This window comes from Stegostoma tigrinum, chromosome 6 (genome assembly GCF_030684315.1).
Source record: "Stegostoma tigrinum isolate sSteTig4 chromosome 6, sSteTig4.hap1, whole genome shotgun sequence".
NCBI classification, from domain to species: Eukaryota; Metazoa; Chordata; class Chondrichthyes; order Orectolobiformes; family Stegostomatidae; genus Stegostoma; species Stegostoma tigrinum.
This window is the reverse complement of record NC_081359.1, coordinates 1,976,980-2,001,659: the sequence shown is the minus strand read 5'-3', so window position 1 is coordinate 2,001,659 and position 24,680 is coordinate 1,976,980. Positions and strand designations below refer to the sequence as shown.

Genomic DNA, 24,680 nt, shown 5'->3' with positions numbered 1-24,680 from the left:
ATGTTGTAAAAACTGAATTTGATCTGAGTCTGCCTCAGTTTTTGCTTTATGATCAGCCATTTAAAAAAGTTTGTCACAAAGATGCACATTCAATTTCTATTAAATATCCTTGTTGTTATTACTGTTACTTGTTTCTTTTCTCAGGTGCTGATATTATTACAACTGCCTTGCCTATTGTTTCACATTTTGATATTGGAAGTTTTGTAGGCGGTATTGTGCTGGCTTTGGCTGTCATGGCTGTTTTCTACCTTGGACGAAGATTTTGCATTTCCAGAAGTGGCACTCGGTACAGAACTATGTAAGAAACTTGCATCATTTACTAAACAAATCTTCTCCCCTCTTAACATTTAAAAATTCCAACCTTGATGGCTCAGTAGCTCACTAAGTTAAAGAAGTACATGAGCCAAACAGCAGGTTCGATTCCCGGTCTGTGAACTGGCAGCAGGGTAATAAATGGTTTCACTTCCCCTTTAGCCTTAGAAAGGAACTTTTCTAATCTGTCTTTGATCGTTAGTCAATGCTGGATTGTGATACTAGAGCTGACTGATATCTATCTGTTAACTGTGTCAAGAGAGGAGAAAGCTAAAATCAGAAAGGGTACATATATACAAGTTACGGGGTAGGCATAGGCCAGTCAGCCCTCACTTCTGCTTTTGTTAAGATCCAGAGATCAAGCTTTTAAAATAGAGGGCTAATGGATTTTAGCTATGAAAAATCCAATAGGTATTCACAAACCTAACGTAAAAATATAGTTATAATGTTAATTGTACTATGGGACTGCACACAATGCACAGGATCTTGAAGCTTTAGATATAGTATACAGCAAATACATGCAGGCACCAATTAAGAGTTAGCAAAACTACATCCTTTTTCATTGGAAATCAGGTTTGGGATGCTATAATGAAAATGTTTAAAATTATGAAATAGAAAAAGGTAGAAGTGTAAAGGCACAAATGTGGAAGAAGTCCACCGGGTGCATCATGCCTAACTTGTATATCAACTCCACTTTCTCACCCGATCGTCATATGTCTTGATGCCTTCAATGGCCAAATATATCAAAGCCCATAATGAATCTACTCATCAACTGAGTATCCAGAGCCCTCGAGCAGAGAATTCTAAAGATTCACAACTCTGAATGAAGAAACTCCTCCTCCTCTCAATCCTAAATAATTCGCTCCTTATTCTGTGACTATTTCCCTAGTTCTAAACTCCTGCCAAAGGAACCTCCCCCATCGACATGATCAAATCCCCTTAAGAATTTTAAATGTTTCAATTAAATTATTTTCTGGTCTTCTGAGCTAGAGAATGTGTTAATTCCACTCAATCTCTTTCTAGAATAGTCCTCTCATTCTTGAAATTATAGATTGTATTTCTAGTTGTTAATGGACCTTCAGTAGGGACCCACAGAGATGAGACTAAATGTAAGAAATTTAGAACAGAGAGCGGGTGAAACGGCTTCATATTAAGAGTTGAGAGTTAGTAGTTGATCTGAAAACTAAGTCAGTATTCAACATTATTCTGGAAAGATGGTGGAAAGGGTGTATCAGTCTCATTAGGATTATTTGCTTGAGGGGATAAATACTAGCATGAACTAGTTGGATAAATTATCTATTTTCAAGCATGTTAATGTGAAATAATAGGGAATGAGGTAATTTTCAGTCCTCTGCAAGATTGGAGTCATGGAGTGGAAAAAATCTGCCAGTGTCAAAAGCAAGGAATGAAATTTCAAAGTTGAAATAACCAAGATGAAGGGTAAATATCAATATCACCATCTTACTATAAACAGTTTGTCAATACTTTATGATTAAATCACTTTGCTGATATGAAGGATGCTAATGAACAATGGCATCATTGTTTACCTTAATTGATGACTGCTCAAAAGAGTCAATGACTTCTCTTTTAAAACACTATACTTTTTCTATTTTTAAAGTGCTAAAACCTTACCAAGATTGTTTTCCCCCCTGGCATTACAGTAACTGAATTATTTTAAAATCATATTTATTATTTTGTGGTAGGATGGCAAGTATTTTTCATTGTGTCACCCAAAAACATCATCAATGTTTACAAGTAATGAAATGTCCCAAAGTGCTTTGCATAAGTATTATGAAGCAAAATTAAAGCATCAAGCCCCATAAAGTGACAACAGGGCAGATGGCCAAAAGCTCGATCAGAGAGATTTTAAAGAACCTCTCAAAAAAAAAGCACAGCAGAGAGTTGAAGTGAGAAAATTCCAGAGTTCAAGGCTGAAGCAGCTGAAGGTCTGTCTTCCAGTGGTGCAATAATTAAAATTGGGATGTTCAAGAATTGATGATGGAGGAGGCAGTCAGCTCTTTTGTTAATTATAGTGGTGGTTGAGGAACACACGTGAATTCTCTTCAAACAAACTGCTATGATACATCCATCTGAACATAGAGAAAAGAATTTGAATTAGTTTTACCCAAAACAGCTATTGTAGCAAACCAGTATCTCCTCATTGCAGCAATGAAGATCACTCAAGCTTAGCGCAGGTCATGAAATGGGTCGTGAACTCTTAATTTTCTGATTCGGAGAAGCGTGTTGCCACTGATACTAAAACTAATAGGAGAAATTAATTTCGACCATTCATCATCGCCAGGTGACTTTGTAGTCTGAAAACCATAGAACATAGAACATTACAGCACAGTACAGGCCCTTCGGCCCTCGATGTTGTGCCGACCTGTCATAGCGATCTCAAGCCCATCTAACCTACACTATTCCATGTATGTCCATATGCTTATCCAATGACGACTCAAATGTACCTAAAGTTGGCGAATCTACTACCGTTGGAGGCAAAGCGTTCCATTCCCTTACTACTCTGAGTAAAGAAACTACCTCTGGCATCTTTCACCCCTCAATTTAAAGCTATGCCCCCTTGTGCTCGCCATCACCATCCTAGGAAAAAGGCTGTCCCTATCCACCCTATCTAACCCTCTGATTATTTTATATGTTTCAATTAAGTCACCTCTCAACCTTCTTCTCTCTAATGAAAACAGCCTCAAGTCCCTCAGCCTTTCCTCATAAGACCTTCCCTCCATACCAGGCAACATCCTAGTAAATCTCCTCTGCACCCTTTCCAAAGTTTCCACATCCTTCTTATACTGCAGTGACCAGAACTGTACACAATACTCCAAGTGCGGCCGCACCAGAGTTTTGTACAGCTTCACCATAACCTCTTAGTACCGGAATTCGATCCCTCTATTAATAAAAGCTAAAACACTGCATGCCTTCTTAACAGCCCTGTCAACCTGGGTGGCAACTTTCAATGATCTGTGTACATGGACACCGAGATCTCTGCTCATCTACACTACTAAGAATCTTACCATTAGCCCAGTACTTTGCCTTCCGGTTACTCCTACCAAAGTGCATCACCTCACACTTGTCTGCATTAAACTCCATTTGCCACCTCTCAGCCCAGCTCTGCAGCTTATCTATGTCTATCTGCAACCTACAGCATCCTTTGTCACTATCCACAACTCCACCAACCTTCGTGTCGTCTGCAAATTTACTAACCTATCCTTCTACGTCCTCATCCAGGTCACTTATAAAAATGACAAACAGCAGTGGACCAACTCCGACCCTTGCGGTACACCACTTGTAACTGGTCTCCAGGATGAACATTTCCCATCAACTACCACCCTCTGTCGTCTTTCACCAAGCCAATTTCCGATCCAAACTGCTATATCTCCCACAATTCCATTCCTCCGCATTTTGTACAATAGCTTACTGTGGGGAACCTTATTGAACGCCTTGCTGAAATCCATATACATCACATCAACCAGTTTACTCTCATCTACCTGTTTGGTCACCTTCTCAAAGAACTCAATAAGGTTTGTGAGGCACGACCTTCCCTTTACAAAACCGTGCTGACTATCCCTTATCAATTTATTCTTTTCTAGATGATTATAAATCCTATCTCTTATAACCTTTTCCAACACTTCACCAACAACTGAGGTAAGGCTCACTGGTCTATAATGACCAGGGTTGTCTTTACTCCCCTTCTTGAACAGGGGAGCCACATTTGCTATCCTCCAGTCGTCTGGCACAATTCCTGTAGACAATGACGAGTTAAAGATTAATGCCAAAGGCTCAGCAATCTCCTCCCTGGCTTCCCAGAGCATCCTAGGATAAATCCCATCCGGCCCAGGGGACTCGTCTACCTTCACCCTCTGTAGGATTTCTAATACCTCTTCCTTGTGAACCTCAATCCCACCTAGTCTAGTAGCCTGTATCTCAGTATTCTCCTCGACAACATTGTCATTTTTTAGAGTGAAATCTGTTGAAAAGTATTCATTTAGCGCTTCCCCTATCTCATCTGACTCCACACATAACTTGCTATTACTATCCTTGATTGGGCCTAATCTTACTTTCGTTATTCTTTTATTCCTTAAATACCGATAGAAAGCCTTAGGGTTTACCCTGATCCTATCCGCCAACAACTTCTCATGTCTCCTCCTGGCTCTTCTGAGCTCTCTCTTTAGGTCTTTCCTGGCTACCTCGTAGCCCTCAAGCACCCTAACTGAGCCTTCATATCTCATCCTAACATAAGCCGCTTTCTTCCTCTTGACCAGAGATTCCACTTCCTTCGTAAGCCACGGCTCCCGGGCTCTACAGCTTCCTCCCTCTCTGACAGGTACATACTTACCTAGGACACACAGGAGCTTTTCCTTGAAGTTCCACATTTCCAATGTGCCCATCCCCTGCAGTTTCCTTCCCCATCCTATGCTCCCGAAATCTTGCCTAATCTCATCGTAATTGCCTTTCCCCCAGCTATAACTCTTGCCCAGTGGTATACACCTATCCCTTTCCATCACTAAAGTAAACATAACAGAATTGTGATCGCTATCACCAAAGTGCTCACCTACTTCCAAATCTAACACCTGGCCAGGCTCATTACCCAATACCAAATCTACTGTGGCTTCGCCCCTTGTTGGCCTATCTACATACTGTGTCAGGAAGCCCTCCTGCACACACTGGACAAAAACTTTCCCATGTATAGTACTCGAACTATAGTGTTCCCAGTCAATATTTGGAAAGTTGAAGTCCCCCATGACAACTACCCTGTCTCTCTCACTCCTATCGAGAATCATCTTTGCTATCCTTTCCTCTACATATCTGGAACTATTCGGAGGCCTATAGAAGACTCCCAACAGGGTAACCTCTCCTTTCCTATTTCTAACCTCAGCCCATACTACCTCAGTTGATGAGTCCCCAAACATCCTTTCTGCAATTGCAATACTGTCCTTGACCAACAATGCCACACCTCCCCCACCATTTACCATCTCCTCTGTTCTTACTGAAACATCTAAATCCCGAAACCTGCAACAACCGTTCCTGTCCCTGCTCTATCCACGTCTCCAAAATGGCCACAAGGTCGATGTCCCAGGTACTAAGCAATGCAGCAAGATCACCCACCTTATTCCGGACGCTCCTGGCATTGAAGTAAACACGCTTCAAACCAACTTCTTGCTTGGCGGTGCCGCCTTGCGTCCCTGAAACTTTATTTCGGACCACCCTACTCTCAACATTTTCTATACTCGAACTACAATTTTGGTTCCCATCCCCCTGCTGAATTAGTTATTTATTTTGAGGATTTATAAACAATTCTCAGTGAAATTTTAGACTGAATTATAAAAGAAGTAATTGTATACTGTCAGCAAGAACAGAACACACTAGTCTTTGGTCAACAAGATTGGCTTTTGAGAAATTAAATGACAATTGCAAGTCTTAATGTAATCTTCAGCTCTTAGAAAACTCTTGCATAGAAGTAAATGTGATAGTGGGTACTGCAAATGCTGGAGAATCCAAGATAATAAAATGTGAGGCTGGATGAACACAGCAGGCCCAGCAGCATCTCAGGAGCACAAAAGCTGACGTTTCGGGCCTAGACCCTTCAGAGAGAGGGATGGGGTGAGGGTTCTAGAATAAATAGGGAGAGAGGAGGAGGTGGACCAAAGATGGAGAGAAAAGAAGATAGGTGGAGAGGAGAGTATAGGTGGGGAGGTGGGGAGGGGATAGGTCAGTCCAGGAAAGACTGACAAGTCAAGGCGGTGGGATGAGGTTAGTAGGTAGGAGATGGAGGTGTGGCTTGGGGTGGGAGGAAGGGATGGGTGAGAGGAAGAACAGGTTAGGGAGGCAGAGACAGGTTAGACTGGTTTTGGGATGCAGTGGGTGGAGGGGAAGAGCTGGGCTGGTTGTCTGGTGAAGTGGGGGGAGGGGACAAACTGGGCTGGTTTTGGGATGCGGTGGCTTAAGGGGAGAATTTTGAAGCTGGTGAAGTCCACATTGATACCATTGGGCTGCAGGGTTCCCAAGCGGAATATGAGTTGCTGTTCCTGCAACCTTCATGTGGCATCATTGTGGCACTGCAGGAGGCCCATGATGGACATGTCATCCAAAGAATGGGAGGGGGAGTGGAAATGGTTTGCGACTGGGAGGTGCAGTTGTTTATTGCGAACCGAGCACAGGTGTCTGCAAAGCGTTCCCCAAGCCTCCGCTTGGTTTCCCCAATGTAGAGGAAGCCACACCGGGTACAGTGGATGCAGTATACCACATTGGCAGATGTGCAGGTGAACCTCTGCTTAATATGGAAAGTCATCTTGGGGCCTGGGATAGGGGTGAGGGAGGAGGTGTGTGGGCAGGTGTAGCATTTCCTGTGGTTGCAGGGGAAGTTGCTGGGTGTGGTGGGGTTGGAGGGCAGTGTGGAGCGAACAAGGGAGTAATGGAGAGAGTGGTCTCTCTGGAAAGCAGAGAAGGGTGGGGATGGAAAAATGTCTTGGGTGGTGGGGTCAGATTGTAGATGGCGGAAGTGTCAGAGGATGATGCGTTGTATCCGGAGGTTGGTGGGGTGGTGTGAGAGAAGGAGGGGGATCCTCTTTGGGCGGTTGTGGCGGGGGCGGGGTGTGAGGGATGTGTTGCGGGAAATGCGGGAGACGCGGTCAAGGGTGTTCTCGACCACTGTGGGGGGAAAGTTGCGGTCCTTGAAGAACTTGGACATCTGGGATGTGCGGGAGTGGAATGCCCTATCGTGGGAGCAGATGCGGCGGAGGCGGAGGAATTGGGAAGAGGGGCTGGAATTTTTGCAGGACGGTGGGTGGGAGGAGGTATATTCTAGGGAGCTGCGGGAGTCGGTGGGCTTGAAATGGACATCAGTTACAAGCTGGTTGCCTGAGATGGAGACTGAGAGGTCGAGGAAGGTGAGGGATGGCCTAGGTGAACTGAAGGTTGGGGTGGAAGAATACACCTCCTCCCACCCACCCTCCTGCAAAAATTCCATCCCCTCTGCCCAATTCCTTCCGCCACCGCATCCCAAAACCAGCCCAGTTTGTCCCCTCCCCCCACTTCACCAGACAACCAGCCCAGCTCTTCCCCTCCACCCACTGCATCCCAAAACCAGTCTAACCTGTCTCTGCCTCCCTAACCTGTTCTTCCTCTCACCCATCCCTTCCTCCCACCCCAAGCCACACCTCCATCTCCTACCTACTAACCTCATCCCACCGCCTTGACTTGTCAGTCTTTCCTGGACTGACCTATCCCCTCCCCACCTATACTCTCCTCTCCACCTATCTTCTTTTCTCTCCATCTTTGGTCCGCCTCCTCCTCTCTCCCTATTTATTCTAGAACCCTCACCCCATCCCCCTCTCTGAAGGGTCTCGGCCCGAAACGTCAGCTTTTGTGCTCCTGAGATGCTGCTGGGCCTGCTGTGTTCATCCAGCCTCACATTTTATTATATTAGCATAGAAGTAAATGCTCACTGCATCAGGGCACTGTTTATACCTGACCTGGGAGTGCTTTAATAAAAACACAGGGTGAGATCTGTTTTCCTACTACCACAAAATTCATGGCGAAAATTCTTGTAAACTGACTTATAACAATTGGCAGCAAAGCTGTCACTGGAGGTCTAGACTTTTGTGTGACTGGATTCAAACTTTATCTGCATCTGACATCTTGCCTGTAGTGTTTCCACTCTGAATCCAATTGCCGTGAAATTTATGGTGTGGTCCCTGTCTAAATGAAGAAAATTTGCAGAGGGGGAAAAAAAACTTCTCAATTTCACTTCTTTCAACGTATAATTGATCTGCACCAATTACGAAGTCCCTTTCATTTTGTACTGTTCCTTCCTAACTCTGATGCAACACCCAGGCTTTGCTACATTTCTGGCATCTAGAATTTTGTAGTGAAATTCATTGTTCCTCTCAGTCATTGATAAGATGTGAATGACTGAAAATAGACTGAATGATAGTTCATGTTATTCTTATATTCTTTATAATCTTGCCCAGAAGAGTGATTACATTTTAACATCTGATTTATTGTCATGTGTACCGAAATACAGTGAAAAGCTTTGTTTACGAGGGGTACAGGCAGATCACAATAAGCAAAAGATGTACAGATCAAAAAGACCTAAACACACACAGGTTACATTATTGACGCTGCAGTCTATTCACCAGTAACAGCCAGAAAGAAGCTGTTTCTGAACCTGCTCGTGTTTGTGTTCAGGCTTCTGTGTCTTCTGCCTAATGGTAGACATTGTGAGAGATCGTTTCCAGGCTGCTATGGGTCTTTCATGATGTTGGCCTCCTTTTTGCAGCAGTGAGTTGTGTAAATGGAGCCCATGGCATCCATAATGGTCTGGGTTGTGCACACCACCTACAGTAGTATCTTGTTGTCCTGGGCAGAGCAGTTGCCATAAGACCAGAAGAAACAGAAGTGGAAGTGAGGCCATTCGGCCCATCAGGTCCACTCCACCATTTAAATCATGGCTGATGGGTATTTCAACACCACTTCCCTGCACACTCCCTGTAGCCCTTGATTCCTTCTGAGATCAAGAATTTGTCGATCTCTGCCTTGAATGCATCCAACGTCCTGGCCTCCGCTGCACTCCATGGCAATGAATTCCACAAGCCCACCACTCTGGCTGAAGAAATGAGATCTCATTTCAGTTTTAAATTTACCTCCTCTAATTTTAAGGCTGTGCCCACAGGTCCTACTCTCCCCGCCTAACGGAAACAACTTCCTAGCGTCCACCCCTTCTAAACCATACATTATCTTGTAAGTTTCTATTAGATCTCCCCTCAACCTTCTAAACTCTAATGAGTACAATCCCAGGATCCTTAGCCGTTCATACGTTAAACCTACCATCCCAGGGATCATCCGTGTGAATCTCCGCTGGACACACTCCAGGGCTAGTATGTCCTTCCTGATGTGTGGGACCCAAAATTGGACACAGTATTCTAAATGGATCCCTACTAGAGCTTTATAAAGCCTCAGAAGCACATCGCTGCTTTTATATTCCAACCCTCTTGAGATAAATGACAACATTACATTTGCTTTCTTAATTACGGACTCTACCTGCAAGTTAACTTTTAGAGAATCCTGGACCAACACTCACAGATCCCTTTGTACTTCTGCTTTGTGAATTTTCCCACCATTTAGAAAATAGTCCATGCCTGTATTCTTTTTTCCAAAAAGTGCAAAACCTCACATTTACTCACATTGAAATTCCCAGCCATTTCCTGGACCACACTCCTAAACTGTCTAAATATTTCTGCAGCTTCCCCACCTCTTCAGTACTACCTGCCTGTCCACCTATCTTTGTATCATCAGCAAACTTCGCCAGAATGCTCCCAGTCCCTTCATCCAAATCATTAATGTATAAGCTGAACAGCTGCAGCCCCAACACTGACCCCTGCGGGACACCACTCATCACCGGTTGCCATTCCAAAAAAGAGCCTTTTATCCCAACTCTCTGCCTTCTGTCAGACAGCCAATCCTCAATCCAACCCAGTAGTTCACCTCTAACACCATGGGCGCTCACCTTGCTCAGCAGCGTCCCATGAGGCACCGTATCAAAGGCCTTTTGGAAGTCTTGATAGATAACATCTACTGGGTTTCCCTGGTCTAACATACTTGTTACCTCTTCAAAGAATTCTAACAGGTCTGTCAGGCACGACCTTCCGTTCCTAAATCCATTGTTCTAATCTGACCCTGCACTTACAGGAATTTAGAAATCTCATCCTTCACAATGGATTCTAGAATTTTACCAACTACTGAGATTAGGCTAATCGGCCTATAATTTTCCATCTTTATCCTTTCTTAAAACAGGGGGGTTACAACAGCAATTTTCCAATCATCTGGGACTTTCCCTGACACCAGTGACTTATGAAAGGTCACGACCAAAGCCTCTGCTATTTCCTCAGCCACCTCCCTTAGAACTCTAGGATGTAGCCCATTGGGACCAGGAGATTTATCAATTTTTAGACCTTTTAGCTTTTCTAGCACTTTCTCTTTTGTAATGCTTACCATACTCAACTCTGCCCTCTGGCTCTCCCTAATTGTTGGCATACTACTCGTCTTCAACTGTGAAGACTGACGCAAAGTACTTAAGTTCTTCCGTTATTTCCTTATCTCCCATCACTAGCCTTCCAGCATCAATTTGGAGTGGCCCAATATCAGCCATACCAGGCTGTTATGCACCTGGACAGTATACTTTCAATGGTATATCTGTAGAGGTTGGTGAGGGACCTTTTTGGACATGCCAAATTTCCTGAACCACCTGACGAAGAGAAGGCATTCTTCTGCCTTTGTAACTGTTGCATTTACACAGGAAGTCCAGGACAGGTGGTCGGTTATCTTCACTCTGAAGAACTTTATGCTGTTCACACTCTCAACCTCAGTTCTGCTGATGGAGGTGCAGGTGTGTTCTCCCCTTTCTTAAGTCAATGATCAGTTCTTTAGTTTTTCTGATGCTGAAAGACATTGTTTTCATTGCATCACGTCACTAAGCCCTCTAACACTCTATTTTGTATTTTGATTCGTCATTGTTCAATATCCAAGGGGTGTCATCAGTGAACTTCTAAATGGCATTTGTTTGGTATTTGGCAACACAGGTGTAGGTATTCAGGGCCTACAGTAGGAGGTTCCAGTGTTGTGTTATTGTGGAGGAAGTGCAGTTGCATATTCTCACTGATTTCAGTTATCTCTGGCCGAAAGCCTATTAAGTTGTAACATATGTCAATGAGCTTAGGTTTGAGTTCACTGTCAAGATTGCAGGACTCGCTCATTACAAAATGTATATCTGAACTTATCCAAGACTTTGTAGATTTTTAAAACAAACAAATTGGTGGAGCAACTCAGCAGACCTGGCAGCATCAGGAGAGAAAGCAAAGTTAATGTTTCGAGACTAGTGGATGGAGAATCACTGATCCCAAACCATTGACTGTTCTCTCCGCAGATGCTGCCAGATCTGCTGTGTTTCTAGTAACATTTTTTTGTTTCAGATATCCAATATCCTGAATTCTTTGTTAATTTTTTTCATTTGTTGGTTTTAATTTCTATTTACTTCAATGTGGTTTACTTCACAATGTCAAAAGCATTAGTTTTATTTTTATATATTCCAGTGAAGAAACTGAGGCAATAATCTAAACATCAAACTTGAAGACGCCAAGAGATCGCATTGCTTCTTCCATGAATTGGAATCTATTATTGCAAGATGTCTTTGTTCAGATTTTTGAATATTAAAATACAATGTTTTTCTAGAAAACTTTCTACCCAAAAGCACTGTTGCATTGGATTAATGCTTTTAGATTTCAAAGCAAACAATATAATTTTAAAATCTGAAAGTGCCTTTTGAGCTCAACCAGCTGCTAGACTATGCTTTGTAGTTGTGATTACAGCTTCAGGGTATAGAAATTGTTAGGATTCACAGATTATCATTCAAAGATCACTTTGGGTAGAATCTAATTGGTACAAAGGCAAACTTTTTTTCCTTGAAGCCTTAGACTTTCTCATTTAGCTGAAATGTCTGAACGCAAGCTTTAGTTCGTTGGAAATTTAAACTATTCAACCTTGTTGATTCAAGGTCAATGTCTCAAGTTTTCACTATGTATAACAATCAGAATGTCAACATGAAGTTATGTGCAGAGAGAAATTCTAAGCTGCAACTGCACAGTAAGATTACTTCTGCTTTATTACTGGTGATTTTACTGCCTTAGAGTTGAATAACATTCTTTTGCTATTTTACTGGTTATGTCTACTCAACATATTTAATAATTTGTTGTAAAAGACACCAGTTGTAATTTCTAGTTTATCAACTATATTTTATTACTAGTTTTTTTGTTTTATTAGTGAATTTTTGACTTAAGAGTTTTCTGTACTGATTCTTTATAAGGCAGATTTCAGTTAGATCTTAAACCATTTCCTGTTTCAAAATAAAAGGTTTTTATTTAAAACTACCAACTATTCAACATGTAAAGCATCCTCTTTGAACAAGTGCATTGATAGAAATATAGTTTAAATATCTTGTGTAAGCTCTATTTCTTGTCCTGCTTAAGTTGGGTAATTGCACTTTAAAATGAATTTTAACAAGTTCTGTGCAGCTGAGTAATATGTTTTTAATGACTTGATTCCAGCCATTTTGAATACAATTACTCTTAAGAACAATCCACAAATTGGGATGAACCTCCATAAATAAAGGATAGTCATATTTTGCAATTTTGAGACATTTAATGTTTTAGACCTGAAGTTTGCTGTTTTGTGTGAACACTGAACTTTGATTTATGTTAATATACAGCTGCTTTTAATGCAGATATTGTTTCCACAAGGAACCAACAAATTTCAGTTCATGCCTTGTGTAAGCTAAGGTGTTTATAATCACTAACAGTAAACAACTAAAGTATACTGCAATCAAAGCGCTTTGACACAAATGCCTGTAGTTGTGATAAAATTAAACTTTGCATTCTTTAACTCTTTGTTACTACACAGAATTTGCCATGTTTCAAACACAGTACTCTTTCTGGCTTGCAATGGTGATGGCATTGTATTGGATGTGACCATTTTAGTACCAGTTTAAATTGTCCAACAACTCCAATTCCAGCACTGGCAGTTCTGTACGTTGTCTTGAGAATAAGGCAAAACCATTCAGGAGTGATATTAGGAAGCAGTTTTATCAGAAGGTGGTAGATGTTTTGAACTTTCTTCCATTAATGTAGTCGATGCTAAATTGGTTGTTAGTTTTCAGTCTGAGATTTTTGTTAAGCAAAGATAAAGGGATAGGGGCCAAGTACAAGTAAGTGAAATTAGGCTCAGTAGGCTATTCAGCCCCTCAAGCCTGTGGCCTATGTTCCCTCAGACTGTTTAGCCAATCAGTCAACCTGCATAGTTAAGGTTCTTTATGTATTTGTTTGGCTCCCTTTTCTCCTCAAAAAAGCTACCTGCCAATGTGAAAAAATCTGGCCAGCCTAATCTCTTCACAGAATTGGCAAATATGCAGTGTGGATTTTTCACAAAGCAGAGCTGAAAGTATTTTCAGACAAAACTCATTGGTTCCAAATGGAAATTTTTAACCTCAAGTGTGACAATGGCCAGACGGTTTAGTATTAATAGAACATGCTTTGCAAGCACTTAAACAGGTCTACCACCACCTCAGCAATTACAAATGGGAAATAAATACTTGACTGCAAATGGTTATATCTTTTGTGTGATTTTTGATATACAAGAGGATTTTTGATTTAGTTAACTATTTTTACTGTTTGGTGACCAAAGGAAAACATGAAATATAGAAATGCTTTCATCGTGCCAACAAATGTAAACAAACTTACTTTATTCAAATGTGTTGAAATGAAACTCTTAAATTAATCTGAAATGGGGTTATCCAAATCTGATTTTCAATTCAGTGGTAACTAATAGTCCATGACACTTGATTTATGTTACAGTACTTCCAAAAGGATAAAGTGGGGTAGGGGGCAAGTATGTATTTATTAGAATAGATAGCACCCCTAGTGTGTAAATACCAAATAGTATTTGTTCAAGGAAAGAAAAGAAATCTCTTATCAAGGGCATGTTCTGGTAGTCTTGTCTTCTGAACAGCCTTGTGGCAAATTGTGAACAATTCATGCTGGTCCCACCAGTGGTGCCCAAACCTCACGAATATTTTAAACAACTGGAATCTAGGTCTGTCTGGAAACAAAATGCAGACAAGTTTTCAAAACAAACTTTAGGTAGTCTTCTATTAAAAGGTATTCTGAAATCCACTGAAACCATCTGTATTGCAGGAAGTCTACAAAATAATTTAAAAAATAAATTTGTACAAGGGAGCAGGTTATACAGAAGACATTCCTGTTCATTTAATGCCCATTTTCAACACCAATCCAAATACATTAATAGTTATAAAGCAGTCACACATTTGGTGGTAGGCTTATTCACACTGGATTTTTTGTTTAGAAATTGTTCCATAATTACAATATATAGCACTTACAACAGGCCACTTGGCCCCAATCATGCAACATTTATCCTCCACTTGAGGATCTTCCTAACTTTCCTCATTCATAACCTTTTCTTTTCTCCATCATATCTGCTACCTGTTAAAATGTATCTATATAAATTCCCCTCAACATTTATCCAGAGAGTGGCCACAAAGATTTTTAAAATAATTTGCTATTTGATTTTTGTGGTGGCTGTCATATGCATGTCCGGGGGTTTGGGGGGGGGGGGGGGGGGAGGAGAGAGAGAACCGGACCTTTCAGTGCGCTAGGAGCTATCCGGACTTTAGATTTTCATGGACAGAGGACACTTGTCCCTTACCTGAATGCCTCATGTACCAAGTAATTTAAACATGCTATTTACAGAAACAACATCCATGTTTTAGGAATAAAACACCAGTCAGAACACCACGATAAGCCCCTTTGTCACCTCAAGGAGACAGAACAACACACGTAGGCAGAGATCAAAAGATCATATAACTGGTGTGAATGGAATGTCTGATGACCAAGAATGTTAGACAGTGAATCAAGTTTCAACAGCTGAATAACCAGTGAAAGGATGACCTATAATCCAATTAGGTGACAAATAATTATAAAAAATTAATTATAATTATAAAAAATATGAACTTGTTTTATCCTAGTAATTGGTCAATTGATACCAGATGGTAATTGGAATACAATTAAGGATGGATTATATGTCGTCATTAGATTCGGTTAAGTACAGATGATGGCATTCTTTTGCACAAAATAAAACTGCACATCAATTTACTACAGCTTATTAAACAATGTGATCACAATACAAGGCAAACTGAAGAGGTATTCGTTATAATTAGACTACTTAAGCAGATTTCCCAACTTATTCAAAGAGCTGAAAGACCAAAAGACTGTACACTGTCTCTTAGAAATTCAATTTTTAACATAGAGTTACCTAAACTATCAGTTCAACTGTTCTGAACAAATATTCTCCTTATCATAGCATTAAGCTAGATACCAGGGTTAGGACAAAAATGTCCTAACCGTTCCTTTTATGGTACCACGGCAGATTGGGCACTTCCTCAGGGATGGGGCACAGTCTGTACAAACAACCAAATGACCACACATTATAAACACAACTGAGACCTCCTTGTCCATACACACTTTACAAGTTCGTTCTTCCTGCAACCTTCGCAATTGTTCTTCCATGGTCAAGCCTAAAGTAAACAGAAGTTTCATTAGTGCCACTAACAGTTCATTGCCTAAAATGTTAAAATATTTAACAATCACACTGGCTCAGTGGTGGGTACTGCTGTGTCACAGTACCAAGGACCTAAGTTCAGTTCCAGCCTTGGGTGACTGTGCAGTTTGCCTGTCTACTCTATCTGCATGGGTTTCCACCAGGTGCTCCTGCTCCCTCCCACAGTCCAAAGATGTGCAAGTTACATGGATTGGCCATGCTAAGTCACCCATAGTATTCAGGGATGTGTGGGTTAGGTGTGTCAGCCATGGAAAAATGCAGAGATAGGGTAGTGTGACGGGTCTGGGTGAGATGTTCTTCGGTGGGTTGGCATGGGGTTGTTGGGCTGAATGGCCTGTTTCCATGCTTGAGAATCCTGTTCCCATGTTTGAGACATATAAAATAATCAGAGGGTTAGATAGGGAGAGCCTTTTTCCTAGGATGGTGACGGCGAGCACGAGGGGGCATAGCTTTAAATTGAGGGGCGAAAGATATAGGACAGATGTCAGAGGTGGTTTCTTTACTCAGGAGTAGTAAGGGAATGGAACGCTTTGCCTGCAACGGTAGTAGATTCGCCAACTTTAGGTACATTTAAGTCGTCACTGGATAAGCATATGGACGTACATGGAATAGTGTAGGTTAGATGGGCTTCAGATCGGTATGACAGGTCAGCACAACGAGGGCCGAAGGGCCTGTACTGTGCTGTTATGTTCTATGCTGTGGGGATTGTACATAATCCTAGCATTTACATTGTGAAGTAATTAGTTTATCCAGCCACATGGAATAGAATTTCAAAGGCATTTGAGAACTTCTTTCTCAATCTCGTAGACAATAGGTACTGGAGTAGGCCATTCGGCCCTTCGAGCCAGCACCACCATTCATTATGATCGTGGCTGATCATCCACAATCAGTATCCAGTTCCTGCCCTTTCCCCATAACCCTTGATTCCATTATCTTGAAGAGCTCTGTCTATCTCTTTCTTGAAAGCATCCAGAGAGTTGGCCTCCACTGCCTTCTGAGGCAGAACATTCCATATATCCACCACTCTCTGGGTGAAGAAGTTTTTCCTCAACTCTGTTCTAAATGGCCTACCCCTTATTTTTAAACTGTGTCCTCTGGTCCTGGACTTACCCATCAGCAGAAACATGCTTCCTGCCGCCACAGTGTCCAATCCCTTAATAATCTTATACGTCTCAATCAGATCCCCTCTCATCCTTCTAAACTCAAGAGTATACAAGCCCAGTCGCTCCAATCTTTCAACATATGATAGTCCCGCCATTCCGGGAATTGACCTCGTGAACCTACGCTGCACTCCCTCAATAGCAAGAATGTCCTTCCTCAAACTGGGAGACCAAAACTACATATTCCAGGTGCGGTCTCACCAGGGCCCTGTACAGCTGCAGAAGGACCTCTTTGCTCCTATACTCAATTCCTCTTGTGATGAAGGCTAGCATGCTATTAGCTTTCTTCACTACCTGCATGCTTGCTTTCATTGACTGATGTACAAGAACACCTAGATCTTGTTGTGCTTCCCCTTTACCTAAGGTGACTCCATTGAGATAGTAATCTGCCTTCCTATTCTTGCCACCAAAGTGTATAACCACACATTTATCCACATTAAACTCTATCTGCCATGCATCCGTCCACTCACCTAGCCTGTCCAAGTCACCCTGTATTCTAATAACATCCTCCTCACATTTCACACTGCCACCCAACTTTGTGTCATCAGCAAATTTGCTAATATTGCTTCTAATGCCTTCATCTATATCATTAATATATATCGTAAACAGCTGCGGTCCCAGCACCGAACCTAGTGGTACCCCACTGGTCACTGCCTGCCAGTCCGAAAGGGACCCGTTTATCACTACTCTTCGCTTCCTGTCAGCCAGCCAATTTTCAATCCAACCCAGTGTTTTGCCCCCAATACCACGTGCCCTAATTTTGTTCACCAATCTCCTATGCAGGACTTTATCAAAGGCTTTATGAAAGTCCTGGTACACTACATCCACTGGCTCTCCCTTATCCATCTTCATAGATACATCCTGAAAAAATTCCAGAAGATTAGTCAAGCACGATTTCCCCTTTGTAAATCCATGCTGACTCTGATCTATTCTGTTACTGCTATCCAAATGAGTCCTAATTTCATCTTTTAAAGTTGACTCCAGCATCTTTCCCACCACTGACGTCAGGCTAACCGGTCTATAATTTCCTGTTTTCTCTCTCCCTCCTTTCTTGAAAAGTGGGACAACATTTGCCACCCTCCAATCGCAGGAACTGATCCTGAATCTATAGAACCTTGGAAAATAATTACCAACGCGTCCACAATTTCTACAGCCACCTCCTTAAGTACCCTGGGATGCTGACTATCAGGTCCCAGGGACTTATCAGCCTTCAGACCTAACAGTCTATCCAACACCATTTTCTGCCTAATATAAATATCCTGCAGTTTGTCCATTACCCTCAGTCCTTCAGCCACTACTGCATCTGGGAGATTGGATCGGTCTTCACTAGGGAAGACACAAGCAAAGTACCTATTCAACTCATCTGCCAGTTCCTTGTTCCCATTAATAAATTCACCAGTTTGTGACATCAAGGGCCCAATTTTAGTCGTAACCATTTTTTGTTCTTTTCACACACCTAAAAAAGCTTTTACTATCCTCCTTTATATTTTTGGCCAGTTTTCCTTCATAGCTCATTTTTTCTCTGTGTATTGCCTTTTTAGTTATCCGCTGTTGCTCTTTAAAAGGTTCCCAGTCCTCCGGCTTCCCATTCATCTTTGCTATGTTATACTTCTCTTTTATTTTTATACAGTCCTTAACTTCCCTCGTCAGCCACAGCTGCCCCCGCCTCCCCTTAGGATCTTTCTTCCTCTTTGGTAAGAACTGATACTGCACCTTCTGCATTACATCCAGAAATACCTGCTATTGTTGTTCCACCACCATCCCTGCTAGGGTATTGTACCACTGAACTTTGGCTAGCTCCTCCCTCATAGCTCCATAGTTCCCTTTATTCAACTGCAATACTGACAGTTCCGATTCTCCCTTCGCCCCCTCAAACTGCAGATTAAAACTTATCATATTATGGTCACTACCTCCTAATGGCTCCTTTACTTTGAAGTCCCTGATCAAATCCGGTTCATTGCACAACACCAGATCCAGAATTGCCTCCTCCCTGGTAGGCTCCAGTACAAGCTGTTCTAAGAATCCATCTCGGAGGCACTCTACAAACTCCCTTTCTTGGGGTCCAGTACCATCCTGATTCTCCCAGTCTACCCGCATGTTGAAATTTCCCATAACAACTGTAGTGATACCTTTGTGACAGGCCAATTTCAACTCTTGATTCAACCTGCACCCTACCTCCTGACTACCGTTTGGGGGCCTGTAGATAACTCCCATTAGGGTCTTTCTACCCTCAGAGTCAGTATGGATAGAGCTGAGAAATTCTATGTCCCCCCTCGCAAGGGACAGAATATCATTCCTCACCAACAGGGCTACCCCCACCCCCTCTGCCCACCATTCTGTCCTTTCGATAGCACGTATAGCCTTGAATTCATTTCCCAGGCCCTGTCCACTTGAAGCCACGTCTCAGTTATCCCCACAACATCATACTTGTCAACTTCCAACTGAGCCTCAGGCCTCAAGCTCATCCAGCTTATTTCTTATGAATGTACGAAGCATATATAATATTTTTAATTTGTTTCTCCCCTCACCCTTCCTATCAATCCCTTTTTCACTTGGCCATCCTGTACGATCCCTTCTTGAGTTTTCTGCTCTGTTGATTCTGTTGTCCTTCTTAACCTCTCTTATTCTCGCCCTTTAACTTCATTCTTAAATTTCCAGTTTGGCCCCTCCCCCCATTACTTAGTTTAAACACACCTGTGTTGCAGTGGCAAACCTGCCTGACAGGAAGCTGGTCCCCCGATTATTAAGATGCAAACCGTCCCTCCTGTACAATTTATTCTTAGCCCAAAACATACCCCAGTGATCCAAGAATTTAAATCCTTGCTTCCGACACCAGTCCCTCAGCCACACGTTCAGGTCCATTATCTCTCTGTTCCTGCCCTCTCCAGCCCGAGGAACTGGAAGCAAACCAGAGATAACCACCCTGGAAGTCCTGCTTTTCAGCCTTCTTCCAAGTTCTCTAAAGTCCCGCTGTAGAATGCCCCTCCTTTTCTTCCCGACATCATTAGTGCCGACATGCACCACCACCTCTGGTTATTCACCTTCGCCCTCGAGGATTCTCTGCACTCTGTCGGTGACGTCCTGGATCCTGGCACCAGGAAGGCGACACACCATCCACAAATCTCGCCTGTTGCTGTAGAAACCCCTGTCAGTCCCTCTCACAATTGAGTCCCCTATTACCACAGCTCTGTGATGTCTGACTTCTCAGCTCTACCTCTACAGCAATTTTTGACTCGCAGACCTGTCCACCTCTTGGACTGGCAGTATCGTCTGTCTCGGCAGTTTCCTAAACAGTCAGCCTGTTTACAATAGGTGCTTCCCCTTGGGTCTCTTGTACTTCATTCATGTCTTCCTTTGTCATCAACATCCCCCTTCTCTCTTCAGGTATCCTCTGTGTAGTGACCTTGCTGAAGTCCTGTCCAGATGAGCCTGAGGTCATCTAGTTCCTTCTTCAGTGCTGCAACAACCTCCTTCAGAAGCTGAATGTGGACACACTTACCACAGCTATAGGAGCCGGAAACATCATCAGTGTCCCTGACCTCCCACATCATGCATGCAGCACACTGAATCAGCTTGGCAGTCATGTCTTCACCCTCTTCAACAGTGGCATAATTTCCACACTGAGCCTCTTCACCGAAAACTTGCACTTTATTCACCAGGCACTTCCCTCAGCCCTTGTGTGTTTGCTGTGAGTCTGTGGACACTTAATTAGGTTGGAGGAGGAGGGTGGGAGGGGGGCCGTACCGTGTAGGACCTGGGGCTAAGAACACACCTACTTAAATAGCACTCCGCTGCAAAAAGGACCCGCTGGCTTCGAGTCAAGTACTTAAATAGCACTCACTTACTTTCCACCTGCCTCTCTGCCCTGGCTTCACGTCCGCCCAGCTCGCACCGCTCTCTGCTGCAAAAAGGCTAAGTAAATCATAGATGTTATAGTCTGATTTTTATTTGGCTCATCATAGGATGTAGTTCCTGCTGACCGGGCCAGCACTTAACCACACTCCCTAATGGCCATCCAGATGGTGGTGCCAAACTGTCTTCATGAAATGGTGCACTCTTAGGATGTAGATATCCATAGCGCAGTCTGGCAGAATTCCAGGATGTTAACACAGCAACAATGAAGGCATACTGATATAGTTCTAATTCAGGATGCAGTACAGCTTGGAAAGAAATTTGCAGGTGGTGGTGTTCCAATGCAACAGCTAATCTTGTACTTTTAGGTGACAGAGGGCATCTTCTACGTGGTGCACACAGATACCACCATGCATCAGTGGTGAACAGAGAGAATCTTGAAAGTTGTGGATGTAGTGCCAGTCAAGTGGGATTCTTCATAGTTACAGAGCTTTGAGTATTGTTGGAGCTGCACTATCCAGGCAGGTCAACAGCATTTCATCACTTTCCTCAATATAACTTGTATTTAGTTGAAAGGCATTGGGGAGACAGAAGACAAATTATTCTGATGAATTCATAGCCTTTTACTTGTTTTGTAGTCACTATATTTATATAGCCAGTCCAGTTCAGTTAGCAGTCAATGGTAAATCCCAGCATGGTAATAGTGGAGGATTCTGCAATGGAAGCGCCATTGAACGTCAAGGGGTAACGGTTAAGATTCCCTTTTGTGGGAGATGTTAATTTCCTCGCACTTGTGTGGCATGAGTTACTTGCCATTTACTAGCCCAAGCCTGGATGTTGTCTAGGTCTTGCTGCATATGGACACAGACTACTTCGACATTTGAGAAGTTGCAAACAGCCTTAAACCATTATTCAAATCAGTAAACATCAAGGCAATTGATGAAACAACCGAAGATAATTGGGCCTATGACACTAGCTCCTGCAGTGATGTCCTAAGACTGAGACGACTGACGTTTCTACAACCACAACTATCTTCCTTTGTGTTAGGCAGGATTCCAACAAGTAGCATATTTTCATACTCTAGTCCATTGAGTCTAGCCTTGCTAGGGATTCTTGATGCCAACTTGGTTAGATGCTGCTTTGCTGTCAAGGTCAATCATTCTCACCTCATCTGAGGTTCAGCATTAGTGTCCATGTTTGGACACAGAATAATTTGTCTGAATGGCCCTTGCAGAACCAAAACTTACTGCCAGTGAGCATTATTACTTTGCATGTCCTACTTCACAGCATCAATAATTACACCTCCCAACTTCTTATTGATTGTTGAAAGTAGACTGATAGGGTGGTAACTGGTCAAGAAATATCTCGCCAAACTTTGGGTAAACATACTGAAACAGAGTCCTCAGCACTATTACCAGAATGATGTTAGTGTCTATAGCCTTTACAATATTCAGTGCTTTCAGCCATTTCTCAATAACATGGAATCAAATTGGATGGGAGTACTATCTGTGATGCTAAGAATCTCAGGAGGCCAAGGTGGATCATTTAGTTGACACTATTGGCTAAAGACTGATGCAAATACTTCAGACTTGTCTTCACTCGGGTTAGGCTCACCCATCACCTAGGATGGTCAAAATTTATGGAGCCCTCAGTTAGTTGTTTAATTGTCCCTCATCAGAGCTATGATTTAATCCACTGGTTAGGGAGTGACAGCCCTATCTACTGCAATTTAGCATGTAAGTAGTTCTGTGTTGTTACTTCACCAGGTTGACACCTCAGCTTCAGGTATCCCTGATGCTGTCAGAGTCGCAGAGGACTAGAGCACAGAAAAAGACTCCCGGGCCCACTGAATCTGCATCAAAAACAACCAATTAACAATTCTAATCACATTTTCATTAACAATTCTAATCACATTTTCAGAGCTTTGCCCATAGCCTTGTGTGCCTTGTTGCTCCCAGTATGTCCTCCTTCACTGAAGATTATTTAACATCTATTTTTGCTTATAATTAATGTAGAAGTATAGTTGTATCTAACATGAAGGTGGTGGTGGTGAAGGAAAAAAAAACTTACCCATCAGATCAGATGATGATGTTGAATAAGGCAAATTCTTTTTAACTGAAATGTAAAACAGATTAGAGATTTATATATATGCAGTACAGAACAGGAATAAATCTGTCTGTACAGACTAGAGACAGATAAACATATTTATGATGCAAAAGTATTCCTAAATCTTCTGTTCAAAAAGTTGGAAAGTGAAATGGCTTGAAAAGGGAAATTAATCCTGTTTCAGAGTGGGTCACTTACAAAAAGAGAATGCATTCTTTCCAAAAATGAGTGATAAGGGGGCCTTTAAATGTTTAGACACACAGCATGAGTTGGGGTGAACGCGCAGGCCAACTGAAGGCTCTGCAACAAAGTGTGTGAGGAAGAACTGGGGTGTTAAAGTAATCACTGCAGAAACTAATGAATCTACAGCATATTCAACATTTTCTGCTTCTATTTTAAGACATTAAGCATTCACATTATTTTGTACTTGCATTAGTTAAATTTTAGCCAAATCAACTGGAAGGAAAGAGGGAGAGGTAGTGTGCAGCCAGGCATAAGCTTCACTTTCTCAAAAATAAAAAATCCACTTATTCGGATATTAGCATCAGTTATGCCAGCAAACATTTTGCCAATAATTAGCCTACACAGTCAGCATCTCATTGCGATTAAAAACTATAACCATGAAGAATATATATATAATATTGGCAAAAAGTCAATTACATTTTAATTCAGAGCAACAGCAGAACACTGCACAGAATTAGACATAACTATGTCCCAGGGGTTTAGTGGGTTGGGGGGGGGGCATATTTAATTACTTACCATACAACCTCTCATGTAATTCTGGTTCATTAACCAAAAGGACATCTCTAAATGCCTCAGCAGCTGCATTTCCTTTGCGAATTATTGTATCAAGCAGCTCTCTGGCTTGTTCATTTGTCTGATGTTTTTGTTTAATCATTTCACTTTCCGTTTTATCAATTAAACTTCGTGTTTCTAGATCATCAAGTAAGGATACTACATTTGTCAAATTCTGACTCAAAGCAGCACAATTTTTCTTCAGCAACATTACATCATCTGCAAAAGGGGAAAGGAAAATCAAAGTTTAAAAATCTTAAAATTAACAGCTTTCTTATATTAGGTTCTAGAAAACAGCACTGTAACAAGTGCACAGAATATTTTAGGTTAACTAATACAAGTGCTGTGTCCTCTGATATGATTCAAGGCCAGCATACAAAAACAAAAGTTATCCACGGGGTGGAATCGCAAAGACAGCCCTCTTCCAACTCTAATTGTTAGAAGGAACCAACGTAACCAGACACACTTGTGTTCTGAACAGAGAATTTTCACCAGTGTGAACCTAAACTAAGGAGCAAAGACTATATTATGAATGTCAAAGCTAAGATCAAAATTACCTTTGTCCTTATCCATAGACAGCTTTCTATAGGGTGCTGACAAGCAAGCAAAAGCAGCAAATCATAATGGTTTTCATCTAAGCTAAACTGACATGAGCCAAACTGTGTCCTACCACTACCTCATGCAAAAAAAACAAATCAGCTAATTCAGCATGACTGACAACCAAATCTGGAACCGTTCCCAGTCTGCATTATTCAGCCACTTCCCTGGCAAGATGGTTGGATGATTTTATCATTTAAATTCTCTGTCCAAATTGACTTTGTTGCTTCAAGAGGTTTAAGATACTTTTGAGTACAACTGAAAAACAAGTTGATGGATTTTAGTGTAATTTTAAACAATTACATTCTCTCAAATGTTTTGAAATCTTAAATTAACAGCTTTCTTGTATTGTACAAAACGTTCTGCCACAAATCAACAACTTGTACATAGTAAAAAGTATATATTCAAAAATGCACAAATTAAAAAGCTGGATGTATAGGCCATATGTTCTTAAGGCACCTTAACATGGTAACCAAAGTTCAAAAATTCATCTAGGAAAAAAGAACTGTTCACCAACTGAACTGCATTATCAAGTCATTCATATTTTAGGCACAGGTGATGTATTATAAAGACAGAAGTCACATGACACTGATATAGTCTAACAGGTTTGAAAATAAGTTTTCTGAGCGCTACTCCTTTGTTAGGAGAAGGCTTCGTCATCTCACC

General features: G+C 41.9%; 2 protein-coding genes across 4 annotated transcripts in view; one reads left to right on the top strand and one right to left on the bottom strand.

Annotated features, from left to right (window-relative positions):
- Nucleotides 1-13,473, top strand: part of LOC125453439 (porimin-like) — a 30,704-nt gene extending 17,231 nt beyond the window's left edge. The window contains exons 3-4 of the mRNA XM_048533057.2: nt 145-298; nt 11,412-13,473. Coding sequence (XP_048389014.1) covers nt 145-298; nt 11,412-11,436 — 179 coding nt within the window. The 3' untranslated portion in view covers nt 11,437-13,473. The remainder of the gene's footprint in view (nt 1-144; nt 299-11,411) is intronic.
- Nucleotides 13,474-14,110: 637 nt separating this feature from the next.
- birc2 (baculoviral IAP repeat containing 2) overlaps nt 14,111-24,680 on the bottom strand; it is a 40,512-nt gene continuing 29,942 nt past the window's right edge. For all 3 annotated transcript variants that reach the window (XM_048533038.2, XM_048533036.2, XM_048533037.2), the window contains 3 exons: nt 23,382-23,636; nt 22,587-22,631; nt 14,111-15,460 (listed from right to left, as the gene is read on the bottom strand). In XM_048533038.2, the coding sequence (XP_048388995.1) occupies nt 15,267-15,460; nt 22,587-22,631; nt 23,382-23,636 (494 nt within the window). In that variant the 3' untranslated portion in view covers nt 14,111-15,266. The remainder of the gene's footprint in view (nt 15,461-22,586; nt 22,632-23,381; nt 23,637-24,680) is intronic.